The sequence below is a fragment of the Python bivittatus genome, unplaced genomic scaffold (assembly GCF_059951505.1).
Source record: "Python bivittatus isolate LINGU-HERP-01145 unplaced genomic scaffold, Pbiv_v1 ctg000010_np1212, whole genome shotgun sequence".
Taxonomy (NCBI): Eukaryota; Metazoa; Chordata; class Lepidosauria; order Squamata; family Pythonidae; genus Python; species Python bivittatus.
The window spans coordinates 2997306-3023035 of record NW_028277029.1 but is presented as its reverse complement, the minus strand read 5'-3'; the positions used below and the strand labels follow the sequence as shown (position 1 = coordinate 3023035).

Below are 25730 nucleotides of genomic sequence, written 5' to 3'. Positions count from 1 at the left end.
ACCGTTTTTGCTCTCTTGAATGTGACAGCATTAGGTCTGCACGATGTTTGCCCGATGTACACTCATGTTTGCAGTGATTCTTGTTAAGGCAGAAGCTTGTCTGCAGATCTTCTTCCCAGGGGTGTCCACAGGGGAGGTTAAAAAGGTTGTGGCTGCCTTCTTGGGGTTTTTTGGGGGGCACATCCCCTTGCAGATGTCCTGGGGTTCCTGAGAAACAGAAGCATCTGTGTTTACCAACTGACTCCTTTGGTGCTGCAAAGAGCCATGAGTCTGTAGCAAAGATTTGGCATGTGGCACAATCTGTAGCAGAGCCTCAGTGGGGGTGGGCAGCTTTGCCTGAAATGTACCCTTCCCCCAGCCCTGGTTCCCACCCAGGCCAAATTTCAGGGAATTGCTTTAAGCCCCATCTCCCCAAATGGGCTCTTTTCTGGGTTCTTCTCAGTATTACTTGAACCTCCCCATCTGTTAAATGCCTGCCAAACTTTTCCGCGAGCCCATCTTTACCTCCCCTCTGGAGGAAACCATCAGTGGGTAGCCTTCCTCCCCATTCATAAAACCAAGAGGTCCCTTGTGTTAGAAATGGGAATGTCCTGGTTGCTGACCCAGAGCGTCTAGTCGGAGTGTGAAATCCATGCCCTGCCCCATCAAGAGTTATGGCCAGCTACAACTTGCGTCACCCCAGCCAGCATGGCGAATGGTGATGGGTGCTTAGAGTTATGGCTCAGCAACATTGGAAAGAACACCAATATTGCACCACTGATCTGAAGCAGAGAGGCAGTGTTGTTGAGAAACTGCTGGCGATGAGATCTTCTGGTCTTCAGAAGAATGTTGACTCAGGAGACTTTAAGCAGAAAGATGAAATGCCAGTCATTATAACAACCCCTTGCAATAAGCAGCGCCCCAACCATGCATGCTTTCTAGAAATAATACCCTTACCCCTTTATAACTATTTACAGAAATTCCAGGCCAGGTTCCCCACCAAACATTTAATGTCATTCAAAGAGCAAGATATGGATTATTTTAAACTGATATTTTGTGAGGGAGTTATAATTTCCTCTCTGGTTTTCTAAAGGAGGACTATTATTTAGCAGATTGGCCCTGTTCAGCACAACAACAGAGCTACATCCAAGTCTTAATTATAAGGCGTTTCAAAGGCCATCGTATCATAACAGTAAATTTGCAGAGTGCAGAGGAAAAGCATCAAGAATCTGTTGTGCCAAAACAGATGCAGATTTATCTTTGCCATCCTGTAGAATATATTTCAGTTCTGTCTCAAGAATCCATAACTCTCAATAAGTTGACAAATTCCACATACTTCAAAAGATTTATTTCTTTATTGCAGTCACATTCCACTAGAAATCACTTCCAAATAGGTTCCAAGTCAGGAATTGAGTTTAGGTCAATGAACAGTAAGATGTATATAGATTCCCCCTGCCCTCCAATCCCCACCCCCCAAAAACCCCTGAGAATTGTAGTTTGAGATGCAGAAAATCTGGAGAAGGGAGGGGGTTATTTTTAATCTAGCTCTACGGCTGGAATTGAGTCTGTTTCCCCACTCCTCTTAAATTAAGGAGTGTGAGGCTGCACCCGTTGTACCATCCGACACTATCAGCGTAGCCCCAAAACAGGCTTGATCTGTCCAGCGTAACAATTGCTTTTATCTCGGTCATGACAAGATGGCTCCGGGAGACCTCGTGCTAACCCATTCTTTCTTTTGTGACGTGCCAGATATTGACGAGTGTGAGACTGGTACTCATAACTGCCTCCCCGATTTTATCTGTCAGAATACGCCTGGATCATTCCGTTGCCGGCCCAAACAACAGTGTAAGATCGGCTTTATACAAGATGCTCTCGGCAGCTGTATTGGTAAGACGTGCAGCTGACCTGCTCTGCTGCTTCAACTACCAGGGGTGTCCTCAAGCTCTGGTCAAAAAACTCCAGAGGGTGGCCGTGCCGGTGCAACTGAAGCACCCATAAAAATGGGTGGAGCTTCAGTTATAGCACCGTGGCCACCCTCTGGAGTTTTGTGACCATGGCCATTTTGAGTTTTTGACCATAGCTTGTGAGGTACCCTCCACTTCTGACGTTGTCCCCACTGTACGTGTTTTGCGTTTGCAAGTAGCGCTTTCCGCAATGTTTTGAAGAATTGATTTTCCTCTCTTTTGTCTTGCCCCACCTCTCCCCTCCAATGCCATGGCTGCATTTTTGCAGATATTAATGAATGTGTGACTCTTGCTGCTCCTTGTCCTGCTGGGCAGTCCTGCATCAACACAGATGGCTCGTTTGCTTGCCAGAGGAACATCCCGAACTGTGGAAGAGGCTACCACCTGAACGAAGAGAGGACCAGATGTGTTGGTGAGTACTGAGATAGCCACGTCTTGTCCCCACCGTGTTTATTCTGGCGTTTGGCTTCTGCTTCACCTCCGTGGACGTCCTTCAGTGGGCTGTGCTGAGAAGGTTTAGCTGGCACCAAGGTGGCGTTTGGTAAACTAGGGTCCTAATCTAACACCAACCGACTACATGTGGCAAGATGGCGGTGAGAGCGGTGGACGTGTAACGTGGGCTCCAAATGAATGGAGGGATTTGTATGCGACAGAAGGCATTTTGTAAGTCACAGAGGGTTTTGTATGTTTCTGAGTTGAGGAGTACATTGGTTGGTTGGCGTCTGCACCCACCTGGTCCGTTCTGCCGGGCTGGACTGGGTTGCCCTGGGCTGGATCCGGAGCCGGGTCAGCTGGACCGCGTCCTTCGCTCTCCTTAGGCTGTTTGCTGCATGGGAACAAAGCTGCGTGGAGCCGTTTCCCCCACAAATTTCTACTGTTGGTGGGAGCTGTGCTCGGGCTGCTCTGGAGGAGAGTTGCTGGACGGACGTGGCTCTGGCTGACAGGTGGACATCGAAGCGGTACCAGATATCGCTGGAGGTCCAGGTGGCGGTGGCAGTGAGAGGGGCGCTTTGCTCGCTGGGGCCTTTTCGCCGATGGGTTTTTCTGGGAGGCATATCAGTGCCAGGGCAATGGCAGCAGCGATGATGTCAGGGGCATGACATCTGCCCGGCTTACATCAGGGACGGGTGGTGTGACTTGATATTTTCCACAAAGTCCGCGTTGGGCTTCCCAGAACTTGGAGGATCACTTTGTTGCCTCTCGGTTGGAGAGGGTGCTTGGCTATGTTGGGAGGGAGTGGTGGCCGAGGAAAGCGGGTGCTTGGGAACTGCTGTGGACTCTCTTCCTATGGCAGCCATTTTGCCTTCTTCGCGGCACAGGTCAAAAAGGAGAGCATGGCGACCAGCTTTTGGTCGTTCCTCTTGTGTACGGAAGCTGCCTAGTGGACGATGTGGTGACGGTTGGTGGAGCTGTGCTTTGGATGCTGGGTTGTTTTGGCTGCCTCCCCGGTGAGAGCCGTGAGGGGAATTGGGGTGTTGGTGTGGAAGGTGTTAAGCTAGCCTGGCGAGTGTGGCTGGTGGGGGGAGGACATTGCTGAGTATTTGTAGAGAAGAGTGAGCTTTGGGGTCTCCCTGCGGCGCTGAGAGCTTGTGCTGAAGTGCCCAGGGGACCCAGTCTCTCTGCCCGGGAGGTGGTGGGTGGTTGTTTGTGGTGAGATGTGGGGATCCTCTGTTTTGGAACTGAAAGGCATGGGGTGGGGGGTGTAGGGGCCTTGGGGGCATCAGGGGCGGAGCTGAACGTCTTGGCCTTCAGTACCATCAACTGTGGTATCCTTCTGGACTGGCTCCGTGGGTTGGGAGTGGGCGGCACAGTATTGGGCTGGTCCTCTTCCTTCCTACAGGCCGGTATCAGTCAGTGTTGATGGGGAGTGAGAGGTCCTGCCCCTGGCCCCTACTATGTGGGGTGCTGCACGGTTTGGTACGCTCTCTACTCCTATTTAATATCTGTAGGAAGCCGCCGGGTGAGGTCATCCGTTGCCATGGGGTGAGGGATCATCAGCGTGCTGATGATCTTCAGTTATATATCTCCACCCCTGGCGAATTAAACAATGCGGTGAATGTCTCGTCCTGTGGATCTCTGTAATGTGTTCTACCTGGGGCTGCCCTTGAAGAGTATCCAGAAACGTCGACCCTAAAGCCCTGCACGGCATGGGGCCAGGCTGTTTGAGGGACCTCCTCTTCCCGATTACTCCTACCCGTCCCGTCAGGCCCAGCAGGAGGGGTATGCTGCGGGTCCCGTCTGCTAAAGAGTTTGATCTGACGGGACCCAGACGGCTTGCCTTTTCAGCTGTGGCTCCCACCCTCTGGAAGATCATCCCCTCCCAAGGTGAGGTCGGCCCCATCCTTGTTAGCCTTTCAGAAGCCCCTGAAAACGTGGCTTCTGCAGCAGCCTTGGGGACCCCGCGGGGAGCCTGCGCAATGCTTACATTGTGTTTTGATGGATGCTCTTCTCCCTCAATCCTGCTTTTATTTATATTTTTAAGGGTTTTTTTTTAAACAGCTATGGCATTGTTTTAAGTGTTGGTTGTACCCCACCCAGAGCCACGTTCAGCGAGATGGACGGCCATATACATTTATTAAATAAATAAATAAACAAGCAAATAAACAAAAACACAGCATGATGCACCAATTGTTAGACATCTGCAGAATTTAGATCCAAAGTGGGCATAGGGGCTTTGTGCCGGATCAGAAGCCACGTTGTCTGCTTTGGATCCAAATACTTCACCCCATGATTAGCTATCTAAATCCCACTGAAGTGCTTAAACCTGACGGTGACCACCATCCATTTCCCCAGTATTTGGTGCCCGACGAATAACCGAGTTCTCTTTATCCTTCATGATGAATTCATAAAAAAAGAATGGATTCTGACCCATTGCAGTCTCATTATGGAGTCTCATATTAACTACATATTGCACAACGAAATTCTTAACTTTGCATTCCATGAAGCCTTAATACCTTCCCCGTTTTTTATTTCTTTTCTTGTATGAATAGGCTGGAGTTAGTCACTTTTTCCTCCTTTCTGTTTCTCTGGTGAGCTTTCGATCGCTTCTCCAAACATTCCATCTCAGTTTTATTTTAATAGTGGACCCGGGATGGAAATGGCCCAAAGACGCCAGGAAGCGGAGTAATATTTGAGCTGTGGACTCACAGGGCTGGCTTCTCCGGGGAGGCAAAATGCCTGTGAAATATCTGAATTTTTCAGAAGGAAATCCGTGAACATCCTGATGGCAAAAAGCTGAATTGCAGAAGCGTTCCTGCTTTCCATATTCCCTCTCCGAGCCCACGCGCTCCCTCTGCTTAAGAGAAGGCCTGCTGGCTTTAACTTAAGGAACGGAGCTCGCAGACAGCGCCAAGTGAATATTGACCATGTCAGCAGGAATTTTCCTGAACTTGCAATATAAGGGTGTGATTTTTGTTTCTGGGCAAAACCCCAGCGCTTTAACCCACCTGACTGTTTTTCTACTTGCTTTGTGTCGTATTCCCTGGCCAAAATGCAAACAGCTGTCTTAAGAATACGTCGAATATTTTTGGTGAGGCTCCTTTCTTCATCCTGGTGAAGCTGCATGATTTTTCTGGAAAAGGGATAAGGGATTGAGCCCCGTTGCTTTCTATGCGAAAGTAAACGCATCCATATTCAGACTTTAAATCGACTTCTCTACTGGGCTGGATTGAATTCTCTGTATTAGTGGCAGTGTATGGTCAGCGTTTCAGTTATTCACATCTCTCTTAACCGCTGTGCTGGAGAAAAAGGTAAACAGGTAGAATATCAATTAAAAACTGGATCTTTTCCCTGTCCCCTAGATTCAATTCTCCGAGTAATAAAAAAGAGATCTAAAAATCAGAAAGCGCACCTTTTAAGACTAAGAAATTTATTTTAAGGCAAGAGTTTTCTTAAAGGTACGCATGTTTGTAAATGTGTTACTCTTAAAAGGGGCTATCGCTGAGGTTTGGCTGCCCTAATTTAACATGGCTTTCTTCTTGCAGCATCTAGAAGAGATCTAGGTGTCTCCAGAACATCTCTCTATCCTGGTTTGGTGCATTTCTGAGCACTTGAAGGAAACAGTTCAAACGGAGAGATGAAACAAAGAGGGCACCAGCCTTGCTCATTGCTGTACATACGTCCACCACAAGTCTCTTCTTGATAAATTTCATTGCTAAAACTCGTCCCCCGCTGCTGCATTTCTGATAAATGCGTATGCAGGTGTCGGTGTGCACGCACAGAGAGAGACGCACCCAATGCAGATACGGATAATCGACCCGGGGAATTTTGCAGGGTTGGGGTAGCAAGACCAGGCTGCCTTGTAGGGCTGATGTAGCTTGTGGGTCTCTTAGTGCTGTCCAACTGTTGAGCGCCTATACCAGTGTTTCTCAACCTTGGCCACTTTAAGCGGTGTGGACTTCAACTCCCAGAATTCCTCAGCCAGCATGGCTGGCTGGGGAATTCTGGGAGTTGAAGTCCACACCGCTTAAAGTGGCCAAGGTTGAGAAACACTGTCCTATACAGTAATGATCTGAAGTGCTGAAAATGTGTAAAAACACACACATTTTTAAAAAGCCAGGCTTGCATTAGAAATATTCCGAATTCCTGTCTTTATTCCTACTTTCTTCTGGGATAGAGACAACCGTTCACAAGCACCACTAATAATCTTCTCCTCCTCCTCCTCCTCCTCCTCCTCCTTCTGCTTCTCCTCCTCCTCCTCCTCCTGCTTCTCCTCCTCCTCCTCCTCCTTCTCCTTCTCCTTCTCCTTCTCCTTCTCCTTCTCCTTCTCCTTCTCCTTCTCCTCATGTCCTTCCTGCTGCTGCCCGCCCTTCTCCTCCTCCTCCTCCTCCTCCTCCTCCTCCTCCTCCTCCTTCTCCTCCTCCTTCTCCTCCTCCTTCTCCTTCTCCTTCTCCTTCTCCTTCTCCTTCTCTTCCTCCTCCTCCTTCTTCTCCTCCTCCTTTAAACAACAACAGGGCAGCAATGATCGCTATCAGGAATTTTTTTTCTCTTCTTTTTTAAAGGTTTTTCATTCTTCAAGGAATACATTTCCTTCTCCCCATACTGTGTTTGCCAGTCATTTCTGTGGCTGGTCATTCGTTGATTAAAGAATATGGAAAGCAGGAACTGGACTTCTAAAATGTGACAGTGCTTTTAGCTGACCTCGCAGTTTTTCGGCGGGGGGGGTCTGCCCTTGCTCGTCTTTTTAACTAAAAGTTGGTAAACTGGGAATTATGAGTCATCTGGAAGAGGGCAATTGTCATTCCCTCGTTCCACCTGGCCAATACTTGCAGTGAATATATATAAAGTGGTGGCGCAAAAGTTCGTCATGATGGGCACCTTCAAGAATTGCTCCACCACTCTAATTATTCCTGCCCCAGGCATTATTTTTCTACCAGCATTTTTCACAATCTGGGTTTCAGTGCTTTAGGAATGGGAGGTTTTAACTCCTTTGGGTTTAAATGTTCTGGGGTTTGTGTTGCACGTTGGGGGATTTTTCTGCATAACGTTTTTCAGTTGTGAAATCTTTTGAGGGTTTTCACCAGGGCTGGGAAGGACCTACCTGTCCCTGTGATAAATAGTAACTAAAACCAAAACAGTGAAGCAACACAGTGAAAAACTACACTTACAGCAAGATGAGTCGATAACAATTCAAAAAAGAGTCCAAGGTGTTTCCAGCCATTAGTTCTCATTCCAAAAGAGCAAAGATTTCCTCCCGGAAAGTCTCTTTTTATGGTTCTCCGTAAGAAGGGAGAGAGGACCAATCAGGGAAGTCCTAAAAGATAGATTAGTGGAATCCCTTGTTCATTTCAAGCCATATTCTTAGTCTGTTGTCCCTAAGTGCAATGGTGAGCTGGCTGGAAAATAATTTCTTTGGAAATTCAAGAAAAATGAGGTAGGAAAAGCTTGCCAAACCTGGATCCGGGAATTCTTTCCCACCCCTTAATGGTAGCTCCTGTGGGTCACATGACTGGGAGGGAAGAGGCGGGCTTAGAATGGAGCAGTTGCCAACATTCCAAGCCCCTGCCCGACCTCCCCTCCCATGAGGATGCATTGGGAGATTTGGGGAGGGGGATTTTTCTCTGCAGCCCCCAGCCAAACCCAGCCTGGTCTGTAACTTGATCTTTCTTTTGCCGGCTTCCGCACCCCACGAAATTTGATCCCATTCATGAGTCCAGTTTTGAAGAATCCTCCTGATGCTGGAGAGGGACCAGCCTCCCTTCTTTCTTTCCAACCCTCTGTTGGGTTGGAGAGAAAGCAGAGGTTTTTTTTTAAAAAAACCCTTTAAACAGCTGGTTAATTCTTTGGAATGTGTTTTTATCGCGGAATAAGATGCTAAATAGCCAGGCACAAGGAAAAGTAGATATAAATTTAAAATCTAAATGTCAACAAATGAAAATGCATGCTTTCTTTCGAGAGTTCCACTGGGCTGGAAAGAATAAAAACTATGAAGGTCATGCAAAATTAGCCCCAGGGCACGCTCTTGCCCTCTGACTTGGTTGCCCTCCTCCCTGTTAGTTTTGCCTTTCTTTGCATCATCATCGTCGTCTAAGTTTGTACATCGCTTACTCCCAGCAATTCTCCCTTCCCCTCCCATGACTCTTCAAACCTTTCTCTTCCCTTCCCCAAGACGTAGATGAGTGTTCAGCAATCCCCCAGCCTTGCGGGGAGGGTCACCTCTGCATCAACTCCCCTGGGAGCTACCGTTGTCAATGCCAGGCGGGCTACTATTTTGATGGCATCAGCAGAACTTGCACAGGTAAGAGCCAGGGGTCAACTGTGTCGTTCCATCGGGCATAGATTGGAATGGAACAGGCCATTGGGGCAGCAAATTCGTATTTCGTTGTTGACTTTGTTGCACCCAGTGGCTGTGTTTCAAGATGCTCGACCTTCCAGTAAGGTTGTCTTTGTCTTAGGGCGTGGTGGGAATCAGGACATGTCCATCTGTTTGGAGGTAGCCTGTTATTATGAGTGCCCTATTTGTTCCTGTGAGAATGGGCTGGAAAAAAGGCAAGAGCAATATATTTTTCTCCACAATAGCCCCCCCTGCCCCCTCCTGGAAAAGCCACCTTTCAGAATCACCCCATATTATCTTCCTATCAGACAATAGTCTGAGTTTCTGGAGCTCAGATGGTCCTAGAATACTAGATGGCCACGTTGGCCCAGGAAGAAATGCTGTCTTGTTCCAACTCAGTTATTTTTATTTTTGATTTGATCTGATTCTATGCTGGTCCAATCAAGGACTGTCTCTGAGCATCCTACAGTCGCACCATGCCTGAACCAGATAAAAACAACTAAGAAAATAGGCCCAGATAAATCACAAACATGAACACCCACAAATTGAGCACAATAATAGCAAAATATTCCTATGCCAAGGAACAATAAAAAACCATCGACAGTAGTCATATTCTCACACACTGCAGCAGTCTCTCTCAATTCATCTCCCCCCACCCAAAAAAAAGGCTTGCTGAAATTAGAAGTTTTTCTAAATCTGAAAAATATTGGAGCAAGTTGACTCTCCAGGGAAATGGTGTTTCAGAGGAAGGGGCAGCAATCAAGGAGGTCCGGTTCTGAGAACTCGGTAGGTGATATATTTTAAGAGAGGAAATCTGGAGGGCATTTGTCCTCCCCAGCCTGATTATGATTCATGCCCTTTGATTCGGATTGAAATTTGGGAGATACTTTGTAGGGCCAATATCTTTTGAAGGGTACACGTTGGGTTTAAGGGGGAGTTAAATCACAGCGACATGATTGTTCAGACGAAATGGATAAAATGTTTTTAAGGACACCCAGTTTTGCTACCTAGGCACAGAAAAGTTAACCGTGGCTTATTCGTCTCCCCAGATATTAATGAATGCCGCCGATACCCTGGTCGCCTCTGTGCACACAAGTGTGAAAATACCGCTGGGTCGTATTATTGTAGCTGTGCAGTGGGATTCAGACTTTCATCTGATGGGAGGTCTTGTGACGGTAAGGTGCTCTGAATCACCAAGTATATGCTCTCTCTCTCTCTCTCTCTCACACACACAGACACACACAGACAACACATTTACTCACATGAGCCAGCTGTGTTATGCAGCTGCAAAGAAAACCAATACAGTTGTAGGCTGCGTGAGCAGAAGAATAATTTCTGAATCACAGGAAGTAGCCATTCCACTTGATTCTGCTTTGGTTAGACCCCACCTGGAGTGCTGGGTCTTATCTGGACACCAAACTTTCAGAAGGATTCAGAGAAATTGGAAGAGGTGGGGCAAAGGATGACAAGAGGACTGTATGAAGAGTGACTGAAAAAGCGGGGTGGGTTTAGCCTTGAGAAAGGGCAACTGAGAAAGGACATGATAGCCCTCTTCTGAGAACCAGTGGGCAGGGATGTCTGCCTGAAGGTGTCGAAAGAGTCAAAATGGTGGCCGTGATGAAGCCCCACCTCTTTTTAGGTATCTGTTCTGTCTTATCCCAAAGTGCAGGGTGTGGAATAATGGACATTAAGTTACAGGATGGCAGATTCTGGTTAGGTATTAGGAAAAAGTTCCCAAGACCGGTTCAGCAGTGGACCCAGTGATGCAGAGAGGTGATGGACACCCCTTCCGTGGACGTGTTCCAACCAAGGCTGGACAATCATCCGTCGGGGATGCTTTGATCGGGCTCCAGGGGCTCAGGGGCCCCTTCCAGTTCTAGGGTTCAGTGGGGCTGACACCTCGATAAAAGGCCATAGGATTTCTGTCTTGGAGGGTCTGTGTGGTGTAGAACCTGGAAGCTCAGATGAGGTCCACCCTGGATTCAGAGCTTCTTCACGAGGTCCCCATGTGGATCAAATCGACAGAGGGAGGGCCAGTCCTTGAAGAAAAGCAGGGGATGAACGGAAGGTGTCTTGCTTGGTCCTGACACGTATCTCTGGGTTTCAGACATCAACGAGTGCGAAAGCAGTCCCTGCAGCCAGGAGTGTGCCAACGTCTATGGGTCCTACCAGTGCTACTGCCGTCGCGGCTACCAGCTCAGTGACATAGACGGGGTCACCTGTGAAGGTGAGTGGCAGTCGTGGCCTGCCCTTTTCATTTCAAGCTTTAGGCAGTGATTTCAGACCATCAATCAGCCTGGCTCGGTAGGGCGGCTGTGACTGGCAACTGCTCTCTGAGAGCTCACGATGCTCCTGGAAAATCTGCTTGGAAATGAACAATTCAGCAACGAGTCCATCCGAGAACCCCCTCTTGTCCCTTAGCATTTATTTGCACAAAGGGTGCATAGCTACACAGGAACAATGGCCTGGCTTCATAGATCGTCATCAGGAGAGACGATGGATCATCCAGTTCCACTTGGATATTTAACAGTGGGCTCTATTTGCATCCTTTCCCTTTCCCTTTCCCTTTCCCTTTCCCTTTCCCTTTCCCTTTCCCTTTCCCTTTCCCTTCCCCTTCCCCTTCCCCTTCCCCTTCCCCTTCCCCTTCCCCTTCCCCTTTCCCCTTCCCCTTCCCTTCCCCTTCCCCTTCCCCTTCCCCTTCCCCTTCCCCTTCCCCTTTCCCTTTCCCTTTCCCTTTCCCTTCCCCTTCCCCTTCCCCTTTCCTTCTTTTCCTTTCCCTTCCCTTCCCCTTCCCCTTCCTTTCCCTTTCCCTTCCCCTTCCCCTTCCCTCCTTCTTTTTTCCTCTCCTCTCCTCTCCTCTCCTCTCCTCTCCTCTCCTCTCCTCTCCTCTCCTCCTCCTCCTCCTCCTCCTCCTCCTCACACTTATGACAGTTGCAGCATCCCGCGGTCACATGATCACCATCTGCGACCTTCCCTGCCGGCTTCCCAGAAGCAAAGTCAATGGGGAGGCTGGCAGAAAGTTGGAAGTTGTGGTCACACGAGGTCCTCGTTTATTGATAGTAACTGAGGACTGCCAGAACTGTTGTTGCTAAGGGGCGCTGTCACGTGACGTCATGCTTTACAACCGCATCACTTAGTGACGGAAATTCCAGTCCCAGTTACCATTGTTAAGCAAGGACTACCCGTCTCTGCTCTTTTCATTCCTTTTCTTTTTTCTCTTTTTCTTACTTTCTGTCCTTTTGCTGGTTCATTTTGTATACTTTTACTGTATTGAAAAATTCTACTTAAAAATAAATAAATAAATAAAGAGAATCCCTTCCCTTCCTTCAACATCTACAGATGTGTGCCTGAGCAAGACCTGGACCCTCCAACTTTTAAAGGAAATTCAGCTGCATAGAAAGGAGCAAAACTCTTGAAAAATGATGCTGATCTCAACCACATATTTGTTTTTTCCTTCTGACTTTTCACCTAATCGTGGGTCTCCTTCTTTGCAAACAAACCAACTAATCCGCTTTTTAGGAACAAAAAAATTACTCCCTACAACTATGTTTCTCAACCTTGGCAGCTGTCAGATGTGTGGACTTCAACTCCCAGAATTCCCCAGCCAGCCATGCTGGCTGGGGAATTCTGGGAGTTGAAGTCCACACATCTGACAGCTGCCAAGGTTGAGAAACACTGCCCTAGAGCAAGAACACTCTTTCATGATATGTAAAATAAAGCTTTAGGGATTGCTAGTAATGGTACTTCAGCGTTTTTCAGAAGTTTGTACAGTAATAGTAACAAGTGGGGTGACGTGCTTGGAACCTTTCAGCTGCTTAGAGTGAAAATGAAACCACTGTCTTCACCCTATTTTGTTCTGAGCATCCTGTTCCAAATATTTCCCTATTCCAGCATAAAACCAGGAGGAATCGGTGTTACCAGACTCCTCCTGACTTTATGCCACCATAGACAGACAGACCTCTCCCCTTAAACATCTACGCTCAGTTTCAGCATGTGCTCGAATTCCTGGGTGAAGGTGTCAGAGTCACATAATGCGCTAAGCCATAAAATAGATAAGCAAATACATAGACATGCTGTGACCATCCACCCATGAGGCCTTCAAATGGCTTAGTTATGTTGTGTAAACCCGGTCCCGGGGCACTAGAATTGGGGGGAAAGGATGTTTACATGTTTTCAGGCTGGATTTCGCCCAATGTGGTCTTGTGTTGTCGGTCTGCTTTCTCCCTAACCTGGTTCCCAGGTGAACTGTAACTTTGGGAGCTGTGATCCAAAGTAACTGGAGGGCGCCAGGTTGGGGAAAAGGGCCCTGCGTTAGTTATTCTGGACGTAAAGGGCTCCACCGTTGCAAGATGAGGACTTCTTTCTTTCTTCGATTTTCAGACATTGACGAATGTGCTTTGCCCACGGGGGGACACATCTGTGCTTATCGGTGCATTAATGTGCCGGGCAGTTTCCAGTGTACCTGCCCCTCTTCCGGTTACAAGCTGGCCCCCAACGCACGGAACTGTCAGGGTAAGTCTCAGAAATCCAGTTGGCAGGTGCAACTTGGATAAAAGCCAAGGATTCTTGTTCCCGGTCTTGAGCCAGGATCTACCGGTCATCTCTGGGGGTCCTGCAGGTTCCCAGGGATCTCCAGCTTCCTCCACTACCACCAGTTTTAGCCTGCGGCCACCGAGATAGAGGAACAGAGCAGTGGCTTTACGCAAGTCCCAACCCTGGACTCCTTCACCCAGGAGAAGTGGAGGTGCCACCCCTGGGTGGGCCAGTCCAGAGGTTGCCCTGCAGCCTTGGATGCCCCTTCCTCGCCCACATTGCCACCAGGTGCATTTCCCACTGGCTTGCATCCTCCCCCCACCCCGCTTTGCAGGTTTCCCCAGCCTTCGCTGTTCGTCCGTCTGCATTCTCCTGAATCCTGGCTGGTTCCCTTAACCAGGCCTGATCCTCCCCACGTTCCCTTTGCTGCCTTCCCTCCGCCGAACACTCCCTCTCTCACCTGTCCCTTTGAAAAGGGGAAGGAAACGGCGTCGTTTTAAAAAATCCCACCTCCAAAGTGGCATGCAGGTGGCAGACGATCCATCAATCCATCCACGCACAACAGGAAGCGATTAAACGATTTATATTTATTTACTGCATCCTTTCTTGCACCCTTTTAAACATGTCTATTTGACATGTTTTAAAATGCACATCATACAGGAGAATTGTATATCATTTGTAAACAAGTAACATCCTTGCACGGGGAAGCATACTCACTTTTTTTTCAACCGATAAGGGTGCAACATCATATTTGTTGGAGACGGCTGCCGTAGAGGGCGCAACTGAGCGCAGATGCTGTTTCTAGCTTCCTGTACAAAAGTTTGGGGGGGCTACCACTGCCCTCTCCCCCACCCACCCGGTTCTGGGGCACCAAAGAAGCACCGGTTGCTTTTTGTTGGTGCAAAACGCACCAATTGCCAAACATCGCTCTTGTCCCATCAGTAGAAGGGAATCTGTGCCACAGCGGCCTCTGCTGCGAAAAGAGAAAGCTGCATTTAAAAATGCTAATGGGTGGCTCCCCCACAACAAATGATAACATAAAAATTGAAAACAAAAATGAGAAAACAAGACCCCCATAAAATTCCACAGGAAGAGACAGTAATAAAAAGAAAGAACAAGGAAAAGAAAAAGGAAAGAGTAAGACAGAATAGAAAGCAAAACATAGAAGTTCATAAGCTCGCTGTCGTCCTCCAGACTGGCACATGAAACTCGGCGTCCTTTTCTACAGCAGTTTGGATTTGCAGGTTGCTTCAAGCGTGTGTTTGGCTTGTGAAATCCAGGAGTTTGTTAGTTGTTGGATTGTTGGGGTTCTCTGAGGTTGGCTATTTCTCTTGCAAACGTTTCATCATGCGATGGCCCTGATGATGTTACTGAGAACGGTAATGAAACATCTGTAGGAAAAATAGAGAGAACACAAACACTCCGACCCTGAGCTACATATATTCTCCATTCCTGCAAGCTTGTTAGTGATTAGTGTCTTACTACCAAAAAGAGGAAATCACATATTCATAAAAAAATTAAGCTTAGAGACAGCTGAATTACAAAACTCTTTTACAGGCAGTCCTCGTTTAGCGACCACTTGCAGTTACGATGGTGATGAAAAAGTAACTTTGCGACCAATCCTCACATTTACGACCTTCACAGGTCTGTAAAGCAAAGGAAAGGTGAGGTAAGGTCATAAGCACAGTTTCACTTAGCCACCACTTCACTTAAGGACTGAGTTGCTGGTCCCAATTGTGGTTGCTAAATGAGGACTACCTGTACTGGGCAAGAAACGGATACGAAAAAGCAGCTCAAATAGTTTTGTTAAACCGTAAGATAGACCTTCCCAGCTCTCTGGATGAAAGGTCACTTACATATCCCTCAATTTGGTCCCTTGCCCTCCCTGCAAGAACCTTTAATCCTGTGAACTTGAATGTAAATGGAGTCCCCAACCAAGGTTTGCTGCTGTAATATGAACAATTTCTCACTAGGACACCCCGTGTTAATGTCTCTTTCCTCCTCTCTGTCTCTCTTCTCCCCTTCCTAGATATTGATGAATGTCTTACTGAAGCTCATACCTGTTCACACAACCAGACCTGCTTTAATATTCAGGGAGGGTTCCGCTGCCTTTCTCTGGAATGCCCGGAGAATTATCGCAAATCTGGAGACACGTAAGTCCCCGTCTGAATTCCCTTGGGTAGTCTGAGGATGCTGGTACCACCAAAGTTGACCGAGAAACTCACTGTCCAAGTGACCTTTCTCATTCTTTACCCGTTTGCTAAGCTCTGGAGCAGCATGGCTAAAGTTAGTGACCGGATGCTGAAATTCAGACTCTGGTGGTCACCCTGGATCATGGGACAGAATGATGAGGGGAACTATGATGGATACATAAAGTGTCATGGGGATGCTTCAGCAGTCTTATCCTACCGGTACCATCCTGTTTCTAAACAGACCTTTTAACAGCCATTTGCTCTACTGATTACTGTACATAATTAGCAGTTATGGCTACTTAGCAATTTGGAACAAGGAAAAGAGAGGCTGTTGGGCGGTTGATATAGATAAACTGAAAAGATAACGTCTTCCTTGAGTCGAGCTTAGCTCCTGGAGGTATATGAGGATCTCCTTGGCACCGGGATAGCCTTCTTCAGAAGATATCTTTTGGATTTCCTACTCTGGCCTACAGTCCTGGGATTTCTGGTGGTCTCCCATCCAACTGTGAGCCAGATTAGCTTAGCTTTTCTGAAGCCAGACTACATCGGTCAGATGCCGCTGTGAAGTTGGGCTTAGTATGTATGTGTTTCTTTGAGTTGGTCTTGGCTCCTGGCAATTGCCTGGCCTAGTCCCTGCCGTTTTCTTGGTCACATTTTTGGAAGGGGTATGCCCTGGCCGCCTCCTTCCCAGGGTTGAGAGAGAGCAACTGGCCCAGGGTCACCCAGCTGGCTTTGTGCCCAAGGCAGGACTAGAACTCACCGTCTCCCAATGTCTAGTCTGGTGGCTTGAACCACTACACCGACCTGGTTCTCGGGTGACATCCAGAATACACCCAAATTCAGAGTGAATATTGTCTATTCCCCACCCTTCACTGTAGAAGAAGCAGGTTTGCTGTGGGGCGGATTGGAAGTCCGTAATGTGTGGGTATAAATGTTGGGGTTTGGGGAAAAAAGGAGGGCGAAGCACATCCCTCTCCTTTTGCACTGTCTTCAATAGTGTCAAACTGTAAGAGGAAATATTTGTGAAAAATCGCCCTTTGTTTTGGCGTAAAAGTCAACCTCACTTTTATTTGATTATCATCCAAAGGCAGTGATAATTTGGCTGGTCTGCTTATCACGGATATATGTATCTCTTTTTATACCTATCAAAGGATGCCTGTCTGTTAAAAATTTTCTATTTTCTAAATCATAAATAAGCTATGCTCTAACCAAGGCAGCTTGCCAGCTAAAAATAGCTAGATAAAATGTTAGCAGCGCAATGGAGTTCTAATAAGGCAAAATGCGTCCTTTAAAATGATGTCTCCTTCCTGTCCCTAGAAGAATTATAGAGTATCTTATATGTTCATATGTATTGCTTATATGTATCTAGTAGCTTTCCATCCGGGAGTTCATCTGGTTCAGAAATGGGTGTGAGACTCCTTGTGCGAAACACAGAGGTGTTTCTTCAATACACACGTGTTCTTTGTCTCACTTATATTTCAACTCCTCACTACAAAACGAGGTTTCAACACCCAGTTTATGGAATATTCCACAAATCAGCTCCAATACGAGATAAAATATTCTGTGGAGGCATTGAGGTTCTCCTTCATTTTCTCTTTTCTGCACGTCTGCGAATGCAAAATCTCTCCCTTTTTTTTTTTTTAACTGGAATGGGTATTTTTCTACATCTTTGTTCTTAACAAAATCTTAGTCGCGAACATACAAGGTAAATATCCGTACCCTCAGTGGAAGACCAAAGATACGTACGCTTGAAAAAACATCACTACTTTCAGCTGAAATAATCAGCAAAAGTTCCAACCCATGAATACGTTGTTTTTTGAGCTTAGGTGGGTAATATAATTGCTGAGTCCTGCAAGGAGCTACACAGAGAGACCTTTCACACTCCAGGGCTGTTGGACGCGGGCTCCCCTTTTTCTGCTTTCAAACACTTCGATTTCATCCACGGTGACGTGCACGGAGAATCGTCACGGTGCACAGAGAATGTTTTAGGGGTTTCTGTTGGGTTGCTGGGTTTCCAGGGTTCAGCTCAAGGTCCCCCATGGACATGGACCTCTGTCCAGGGGGGTCCACAGGGAGGATGGTGGGCGTGGTGCTGCAATTGAGGCCCTGCCCCTTTTCCCCAGGCACGCATGCACTCGTGATGCTGCACCCCCCCATGGGCAGATTTGGACCCCAATTGGAGCTGAAGCTTTAATGCTAATGGCCGCTAGCAACCGGCACACGAGACTCATGACTTTTGGTCCCCAAACCTGTAGAATTGGCAACTGATTCTTGGCAGTGAAATAATCCCACCGGGATGCCTCTTGTAGGGGGCCAAACAGCCCGATCAAGACATGGATGACTTTCTGAAAGAACTGATCGCCACCAGCATCTCTGTGTCTAACCATATATTTCAAAATCAGCGGTTTTTCCTCTTTTTAAAATGTTTCCTTTGACTCTAAAATCCTATGCTTGTCGGGGGGAAATGCAAGAAGGTATTTCTTTGAATCTTCGTGCCTCTTTAGAATTTGGCACGAGAATCCTGTAAGTGTCCAGAAACACCGTGCTGTCCCTGGATATTATAAATAAAGGTCCCAAAAAGGGAGGGTGGATATTAGGAGTGTCTGCAGGGAGGGGGGTTAAAAAAGACCCCCCTCCCTGCGGGGTCACGAGTATGCAAGCTAAGCTATACCCCTTTTTTGTGTACAATAGTTGTGACTGCCATTGACTTTTTTGAGACTCCCCCAGCAGACACAGCTTACAATCCTGAGATTTCCTTGTGGTCTCCCATCCAAGTGCCAGGAAAGCACCTAACCCTGTTTAACTTTCAAAATCAGCCAAGGTCATTTCTGTGCTGCCATTTTGTTTGAAAGCGGAAAAAGTGGAGCAAAATGCTGGCTGGGGAATTCTGGGAGTCGAAGTCCACACAGCTTAAAGTTGCTGAGGTTCAGAAACACTGTTTTAAAGGGTAAAGTCTCTTTTGAGACTCCAGCCTGGGACTCCTGGTGGTCTCCTATCCATTTACTAGCCAGGATGAGACCAGCTGCTCTTAAAGGTTAAGCATCCCTCGAATGGAGCTCAATTCTGGTTGACGTTACGGATCCATCGATGGCGTTTTCCTGGGCGCAGTAGGGAAGCTGTTGGCCCTACTCTTCTATGGGGGTTTTCGCCACTCGCCAGCCAGGCTTACCGCCCTGGGAGTTCTCCCAGCCCGGCACTAACCCTGATTAGCTTTCCAGGCCAAATGGGATGAGCCGAGCATGCCGGGGGGGGTTTCAAAGCTAGCCAGGCCCCCGGGCACGTTAATTGGGCAGCTCAAAGCGGCCACCTTCTGCATGAAACGCTTGAGTCGGACTTCTGCCTGCTTAGCTCCAGGACAGCGGGCTTCGGGGATGCTGGGGCCCGGCGCCCCTCGGTCCTGGGCTGTCGTCCTCCCGGCCGAACGGTTGCTAACCCCTGCCCTTCTTCTCCCCCTCCCCTTGTCTTGCAGCCGCTGCGAGCGCCTGCCCTGCCATGAGAGTAAGGAATGCCAGCTGCTGCCCGCGCGAATCACTTCCTACCACCTCTCTTTCCCCACCAACCTCCAGGCCCCCCTTGACATTTTCCGCATGGGCCCGTCCAATGCCGTTGCCGGGGACCACCTTCACTTCGCCATCCTGAGCGGGAACGAGGAGGGCTTTTTCGCGGTGAGGAAGGTGGACGGCCACCGGGGCGTCGTGTCTTTGCGGCAGCCCATCCCAGAGCCCCGAGACCTCCTCGTGAGCATCCAGATGCAGCTGTCCCGCCACGGAAGGGTCAGCACCTCCCTGGCCAAGCTCTGGGTCTTTGTCACCGCGCAACTCTGACCCTTGCATGCTGCCCTCGGGCGCCCCAGAGCTCGCCGGGCCTCGGCTGTGCCTTCTGCTTTGGCGTTTTCCCAATAAAGTTTGGCTGGCGCACCGTTCCTGCATGTGGTGCTGGCCTTTTGTTCTGCTGATCCATGTCTTCCTTTAATGCTTTTTAACGCTGCGGGCTACTTGCCCTTCTTTCTCCGCTCGGGGAAGCTCTGCGTGCAAATAGAGCAAGGTCTCTTTCAACCGGGGGATCTGCAGGTCAAAAAAGGCAAGATGGCAGCTGCGGCAGAACAATTGAAGCTCTGCCTGGGGTGCCCTCAACCCAAGAGGAGGAGGGTCACCCGCTTCGGGCTCTCCCATCTGTTCAGCAGAACCCTTGGCAGAAGAAACCTCCTGCGATTGAGTGACTAACCTGGCTGTAATCGCAGGTTAATAAAATAATTAAAAGCAATAATAAGCTGGAACATGCCCTACCAAGTAGGTTAGTGCAGGGGATCGATAAAAACCAAAACCAAAACCAAAATGCAGCTTTAAAATAAAAGCCATCATGAACCACAGTCCGTTTCTGCTCCTCTTCTTGGCTTGAGTTCAGCCCAAAGGCGGATAAACAATTTGCCCATAATTCTTAAGATGGTTATTTGATTGGAATTCCATAATTGCATCTTGGCTAGCTTGGAAACCTGCCCTGTCCCGGGGGGTCCTGTGGGTGGGTGGGTGGGTGGGTGGGAGATGAAGATGGTAGCTGTGTGATCAGAGACTCACCTGTTTTACTTGTGTCTCAAAAGGAGTGGGGCTTCAATTGTGCAGCCAGCATCTTGACTTGGTTGGGTCCCCCCCCTCCCAGGATCATCCTGTTGATGCAGAAATCAGAAGATGTTTAAGAACCTTGGAAGTTGCCTTAGGCAGATGACTAGATTGATACTACAATGGGTCCTGTTCTCACTAAGCTTTGGACTGAGGTTTTGTGTTATTCCATTCCTGCTAAGTAGTATGTGTGCATTAAATCAGACGGCCACGTGGACCAAGCTGTTCCAGTATGATGATCTCTCCACAGATAAGAGCCCTTTCCAAGGATTAGATCAGTGTTTCTCAACCTTGGGAACTTTAAGATGTGTGGACTTCAACTCCCAGAAATCAAGACTTTATTATCCAGAAGGCCAGAAGGAAAATAAATTCATCTGGAAGGAACTTAATCTTCAAGATGCATCGTCTTGTATTGTCTAAGGCAATGTTTCTCAACCTTGGCACCTTTAAGATATGTGGACTTCAACTCCCAGAATTCCCCAGCCAGCATGGAGCATGGCTGGGGAATTCTGGGAGGTGAAGTCCACTCATCTTAAAGTGGCCAAGGTTGAGAAACACTGGATTAGATTGTAGCCTTTTGGTACTTCCAGGAGCCAAGCTTGGATCAGTGAGGACATTAAATGTCCATCCATCACCTCTGCACCAAGATGGCACAAAGGAGCTTTTAGCCCCTCTCTTTCCAAACCCAGTTGACCAGCACATGGTAGCTGAAGCCGGCAAGAACATCGACAGAGCCTTGGGGGGTACGTAGGTGAGAGAGTTACCTGGATCCTGGCCTAAGTATGAATAAAGGAGTTGGTTTTCTGTTGCCATCTTCAGCAACGCTTTTGTCTTCCCAGTCTCCAACTTTCCTGTTGGTTCCCCACCCAAAACCTAAACTGATCCTGCTTAGCTTTTGGAGATCAGCCAAGATTGGCGCTCTGGGCTGGGAATGAGGACATGGGTGTTGATTCTTGGACTGTGGCTCAAAGGAAAATAAGCAGCTGATGGATGGGTCCCACAGCAAAGGGAGTCCCAGCTGGATGAAACTCATAGCCAACCCTACTTGCGCCCATGTGAGGATTCAGAGAGGCACCCGTATCCGGGCTGCAAAGATCCAGATGACCACCAGAAATACTGAAAATGAGGACTCTTTGTTGACATCTTGGGGTTATCCGATTTTTTTTTTGCATCCCACGTAAGGTAGCCCTGGATAGAAGCTTCATTTAGCAGGTCCATGTATCAGCTTGATTGAATGCAAACATACTGATCAGGAATGCAATAATACAAAATTTCAGCCCAAAGCTTTGTGAGAATAGGACCTATTGTAGTATTTTCTTGAATGCGTGTATTAATCTAGTCCATTGTTTCTCAACTGTATCAACTTTAAGATGGGTGGACTTCAACTCCCAGAATTCCCCAGCCAGCCAGGCTGCCTGGGGAATTCTGGGAGTTGAAGTCCACCCATCTGAAGATAAGATTGAAAACATGGTTTCTCACGAAAAGGCCCACAAACAGGAGATAGTCAAAGTCAAGATGGCCACAATTGCACAAACACCCACCCGTTTTTTCACATAGGTTGCATGTATGATGCTCATAAGAAAAGGGCAGGGCTTTGATCAGGCAGTTGTCGCTGCCCTGTTGAATTATTTTTTTTAACCTCCCAGTTCAGAGAGAAGATTGCACGGATATGGGAAACAAATTAGCCATCAGAAGTGCTGGAAAGGGGAGAGCGCTGTCAGAAAGTCCCGTGTTTCCAAGGAAAATAACATTGACCAAAAAGTACAGGAGTTGAACTGATGGGTATTTTAGGGGAAATCTTGAACCAAAATACTAGGTTAGTCACATCCAGACAGTTGGTCCAGAATTGTCTGCAAAAAATGCAAGTACCAGTAGTTAAAATAAGATATGATTCCTTAGACCAGTGTTGCTCAACCTTGGCAACTTTAAGACGGGTGGACTTCAACTCCCAGAATTCCCCAGCCAGCATTGGGGAATTCTGGGAGTTGAAGTCCACACCGCTTAAAGTTGCCAAGGTTGAGAAACCTTGCCTTAGACAATACAAGACGATGCATCTTGAAGATTAAATTCCTTCCAGATGAATTGCCTGCCTGCCTGTATTTATTTTCCTTCTGGCCTTTGACCATAATAAAGTCTTGATTTGATCTGATGTAATTCCCTTCTGACGCAGCCTTGCCAATTCCTGGTGTCTCTCTCTCTCTGTGTGCTTGTGTATATGTGTGTGTGAGACAGATGGAGAGAAAGATTACACTGGGGTTTAGCTGTTGTGCCCTAACTTCTTTCTTTTTGCCCTCTAGAGCCAGTAAATTATGAAAAGTCGTGCATGAGAATTTACCCTAAGTAGACTGGCTTTAGGTTAGGGTTCAGTAATGCTGACCACACGCATAAAAATTCTAATTAAAAATTCTGTTCTGAAAAGGGTGGTAGCAGCGGAAATTAAAATGGTATTAGTCATCCAGGTAGCTCCCTTATCTTGGCTCCCTCCCAGCACATGTCAGGCTATTATTTGCCATGCTACCTACACGGTGACTTGTGGGAAGTTCAGCTTGAAAATACAAAGGACTTAGATAAAATCTAAGGATAAAACCTGAAAGCAATTGCTGAGCTGGGTTATGGGGAGGGAGCTTTCATCTAGAGACCCTTAAAATCAAGGGGCACTGATTTTATTTCTCGTTAATATTTCCTCTCCCACACTTCCTTCCTCCCGGTCTCTGGCTCTTTTGAAAAACATGGTGGCTTCCTGACGCTATTCAGCCATGACGTCCACCTCCTCTCCCATCATTTTTCTAACCTTTTAAAAAAAATACCACCAAGTTCAACACACACAACTCATCTTGAGAAAGAGAAGAATGGGGAGACTTCTGATGGTTGCTTCACCATGGCATTGATCGACAAGGGAATTTCTTCTGTGGAGCAGAAAGAGAATAAGGGCTTGAACAAGGGAGAGTTTTCCTCCTACCTTGATTTCACCAACCCCCTGGCTTTTATGAACCATCCATCCAGCACTGGGGGTCCAACTTCTTATGCCCAGGAAGGGGAAGACAATATTGGAGGGAGATCAAAGCCAGTGGAGCTCCAAGAAGAGCATAAGAAGGAAGAGGAACCTCCTGCGGTGGTGCTTGCAAATAGAGCATGCTGGTTTCTCAGTTGGGGTTGTCCCCCAGATGTGACCTAGTTCTGCTGCTGTTCCTTGGCTCAACAGCCTGGTGGAGGAGAGTTTAGGTGGGCTCCGAGCGTCATTACAACACCTCTATAGACGTGGAGAGTAAGGAAGATGAACTTGGTGGAGACACACTGGAGCTGCTACTTAGGCAAAAGGGGCTGGAGCATTTTTTAAGGTCCAGAACAACGAGATAACATTCAGAAGGGACTCAGCAGACGTCTTCCTGATTCACTGGAATATATGAAGGGGGAGACTTGCAAGAGACTCTGGTTCTTATAGACCAGTGTTGTCCAAACTTGGCCACTTTAAGATGAGTGGACTTCAACTCCCAGAATTCCCCAGCCAGCCATGCTGGCTGGGGAATTCTGGGAGTTGAAGTCCACTCATCTTAAAGTGGCCAAGTTTGGACAACACTGTTATAGAAGCTCTCAATAAAAATAGCTTTAACTTTCCTGTGGAGCTGTTTTCCTACTCTGGTCTACCTCGTGGGGCTGACAGTAGCCAAGAAAATGACTGGAAAGTGGGGCTCAGTTTCCTAAACACTTGACTTACTTTAAAACAAAGGGACAAAACAGCCCCAATCTCTAGCGTTGACCTCAAAATGCTGCCTTTTGCTCACACAGTTTGGGCAGCGGGCTCTCCTCCTCTATTTTGGGCTCACCTCTTTCTCTTCTCCGAGGGGGAGGCTGTGGAGAGGGCAACGCTGAGATTCCCTGAAAGCTCCGTAACCCAAGCTGAAGCTTGTTTCCTCGGAAGGAAGAACCGTTGTGCTTGTACAACTTAACCTCAAGGGAGTGTTGAAATGAGGGGCCCCAAGACTGCAGGCGTAGGGGAGGTCAAATTGCAAACGGCCGCAGAATCTTTAGTTGCGCAGAAGTGACTTTTTGGAGACGTCTCCTGGGTTGTGCATTACTTGAGGCTTGACTAAGGCGCAAAGTAGCCTGATGGATCAAAGAAATGCCCATTTGAACAAACGGTTATAGATATAAGTAATATGGATAAAGGTTGAGTAATGCTGCAGTTCCTGGTGAGGTGCATTTGGAAAACGAGTCAACTAACAGATGATTCGATTAATCAGTGGGGTCCAGGTTATGAACTGACTTCATAATTCTGAGATCAGATTTGTTCTGGAAGGCTATGCAGATCTTTTTTTTAAAAATCAGAAATGTAGGCTGGAAGTCTTTTCAATGGCATACACCAAACTCCTACTGCGTTTCCCCCCAGCCCAAATTCCCTTTTCCAGTTGGCTGCATCCCGTGTGGCTGCAAAAGAGACCCCGTGCAAAACCAGCATCTCAGGCCCCTGGAAAGTATAGTTCCAGGTCGAAAAGTTGTATTCCGGGTTGTCCCCAGCTGTGCCCTCAATCCAAGGCATTATGAGCATAAGCCACCATTTGCACCCAGAGCAGACGTGCCCCTCTGTCAGCGCTGGGAAACTCTGATGCTAGACCCTCGCGTTATGGGGTGAGGAACGCCATGCGTTTTCCCCTCACTGAGGATCCTTTATGCTCGTCGCTGCCTTGATGTAAAACGACGCTGAAAATCAAAAGTAGCTAAACAAGGACAACTTGATAATATTAAAAGAACTGTGTAAAAAACGAGAACTAAGAATGATATACAGAACTAGAAACTTCCATGAGGAGCATAACATCCCTCCGAAATGACTATTCTTGTCTAAGCACAACTTGAGAGAAAATGATAATGTATTTTCGCCTTCAAACGCTGTGAATTTGGTGTTTTTAGGAGAAAAAAAAGCTGTATTAATTGAGCCTCGGTGTAGGGGGTGTGTTCAATGATGCTTGGTGTATTGAGTTATGAGCATATCTGAAAAATGCTTGTCAGTGGGTTAAATGTTTCGCTTTAATGAAAACATATTCAAAGGATCTTGGCACTAGTATCTTTTTTTATTATTATTATTATTATTATTATTATTATTATTATTATTATTTTAGTTTTATCTGCTTCATTTATATATTACTCCAACACTGTAACACTACAAGTTCACAACATTTGGAATATTTCATTACCACAATATTACACTTTATCTCTATATAAGCATTCCAGTTTCGACAAAATTGTGATTCAGCCCTCTGTGCATTTAAAATTTGAATTTTATCCATTTCTTTTTTCAACCATAGCTATAGACCAGTGTTTCTCAACCTTGGCCGCTTTAAGATGGGTGGACTTCAACTCCCAGAATTCCCCAGCCAGCATTGGGGAATTCTGGGAGTTGAAGTCCACCCATCTTAAAGCGGCCAAGGTTGAGAAACACTGCTATAGACTATAACTTTGAATGCCATTTTTCAACTGTTAAGTTGTCTATAAATTTCCATTGTTGACTTACTATAGATTTGGCAGCTAAGAGTAAGAACATAATAAGTTATCTATTAATCAATTTAGCCCTCTTCCTCTCAAATATATGTAAATACCCCAACTCAGGGACATGTAATTCTACTTTTTGTTCAATTACAGATATTATTTTCCGGAAAATGTTCTGCCAGAACGACACAAC

At 47.1% G+C, this 25730-nt stretch overlaps 1 protein-coding gene across 3 annotated transcripts in view; it reads left to right on the top strand.

Annotated features, from left to right (window-relative positions):
• The window catches only part of FBLN1 (fibulin 1), a 66979-nt gene that overhangs the window by 27251 nt on the left and 13998 nt on the right, over positions 1–25730 (top strand). For 2 of the 3 annotated variants that reach the window (XM_088148687.1, XM_088148579.1), the window contains exons 9-15: positions 1729–1866; positions 2212–2355; positions 8551–8679; positions 9765–9890; positions 10823–10942; positions 13096–13227; positions 15278–15401. In XM_088148687.1, the coding sequence (XP_088004813.1) occupies positions 1729–1866; positions 2212–2355; positions 8551–8679; positions 9765–9890; positions 10823–10942; positions 13096–13227; positions 15278–15401 (913 nt within the window). Of the gene's footprint in view, positions 1–1728; positions 1867–2211; positions 2356–8550; positions 8680–9764; positions 9891–10822; positions 10943–13095; positions 13228–15277; positions 15402–18909; positions 19396–25730 lie in introns of those variants that run through there. The other variant, XM_088148631.1, reaches the window with a different exon arrangement.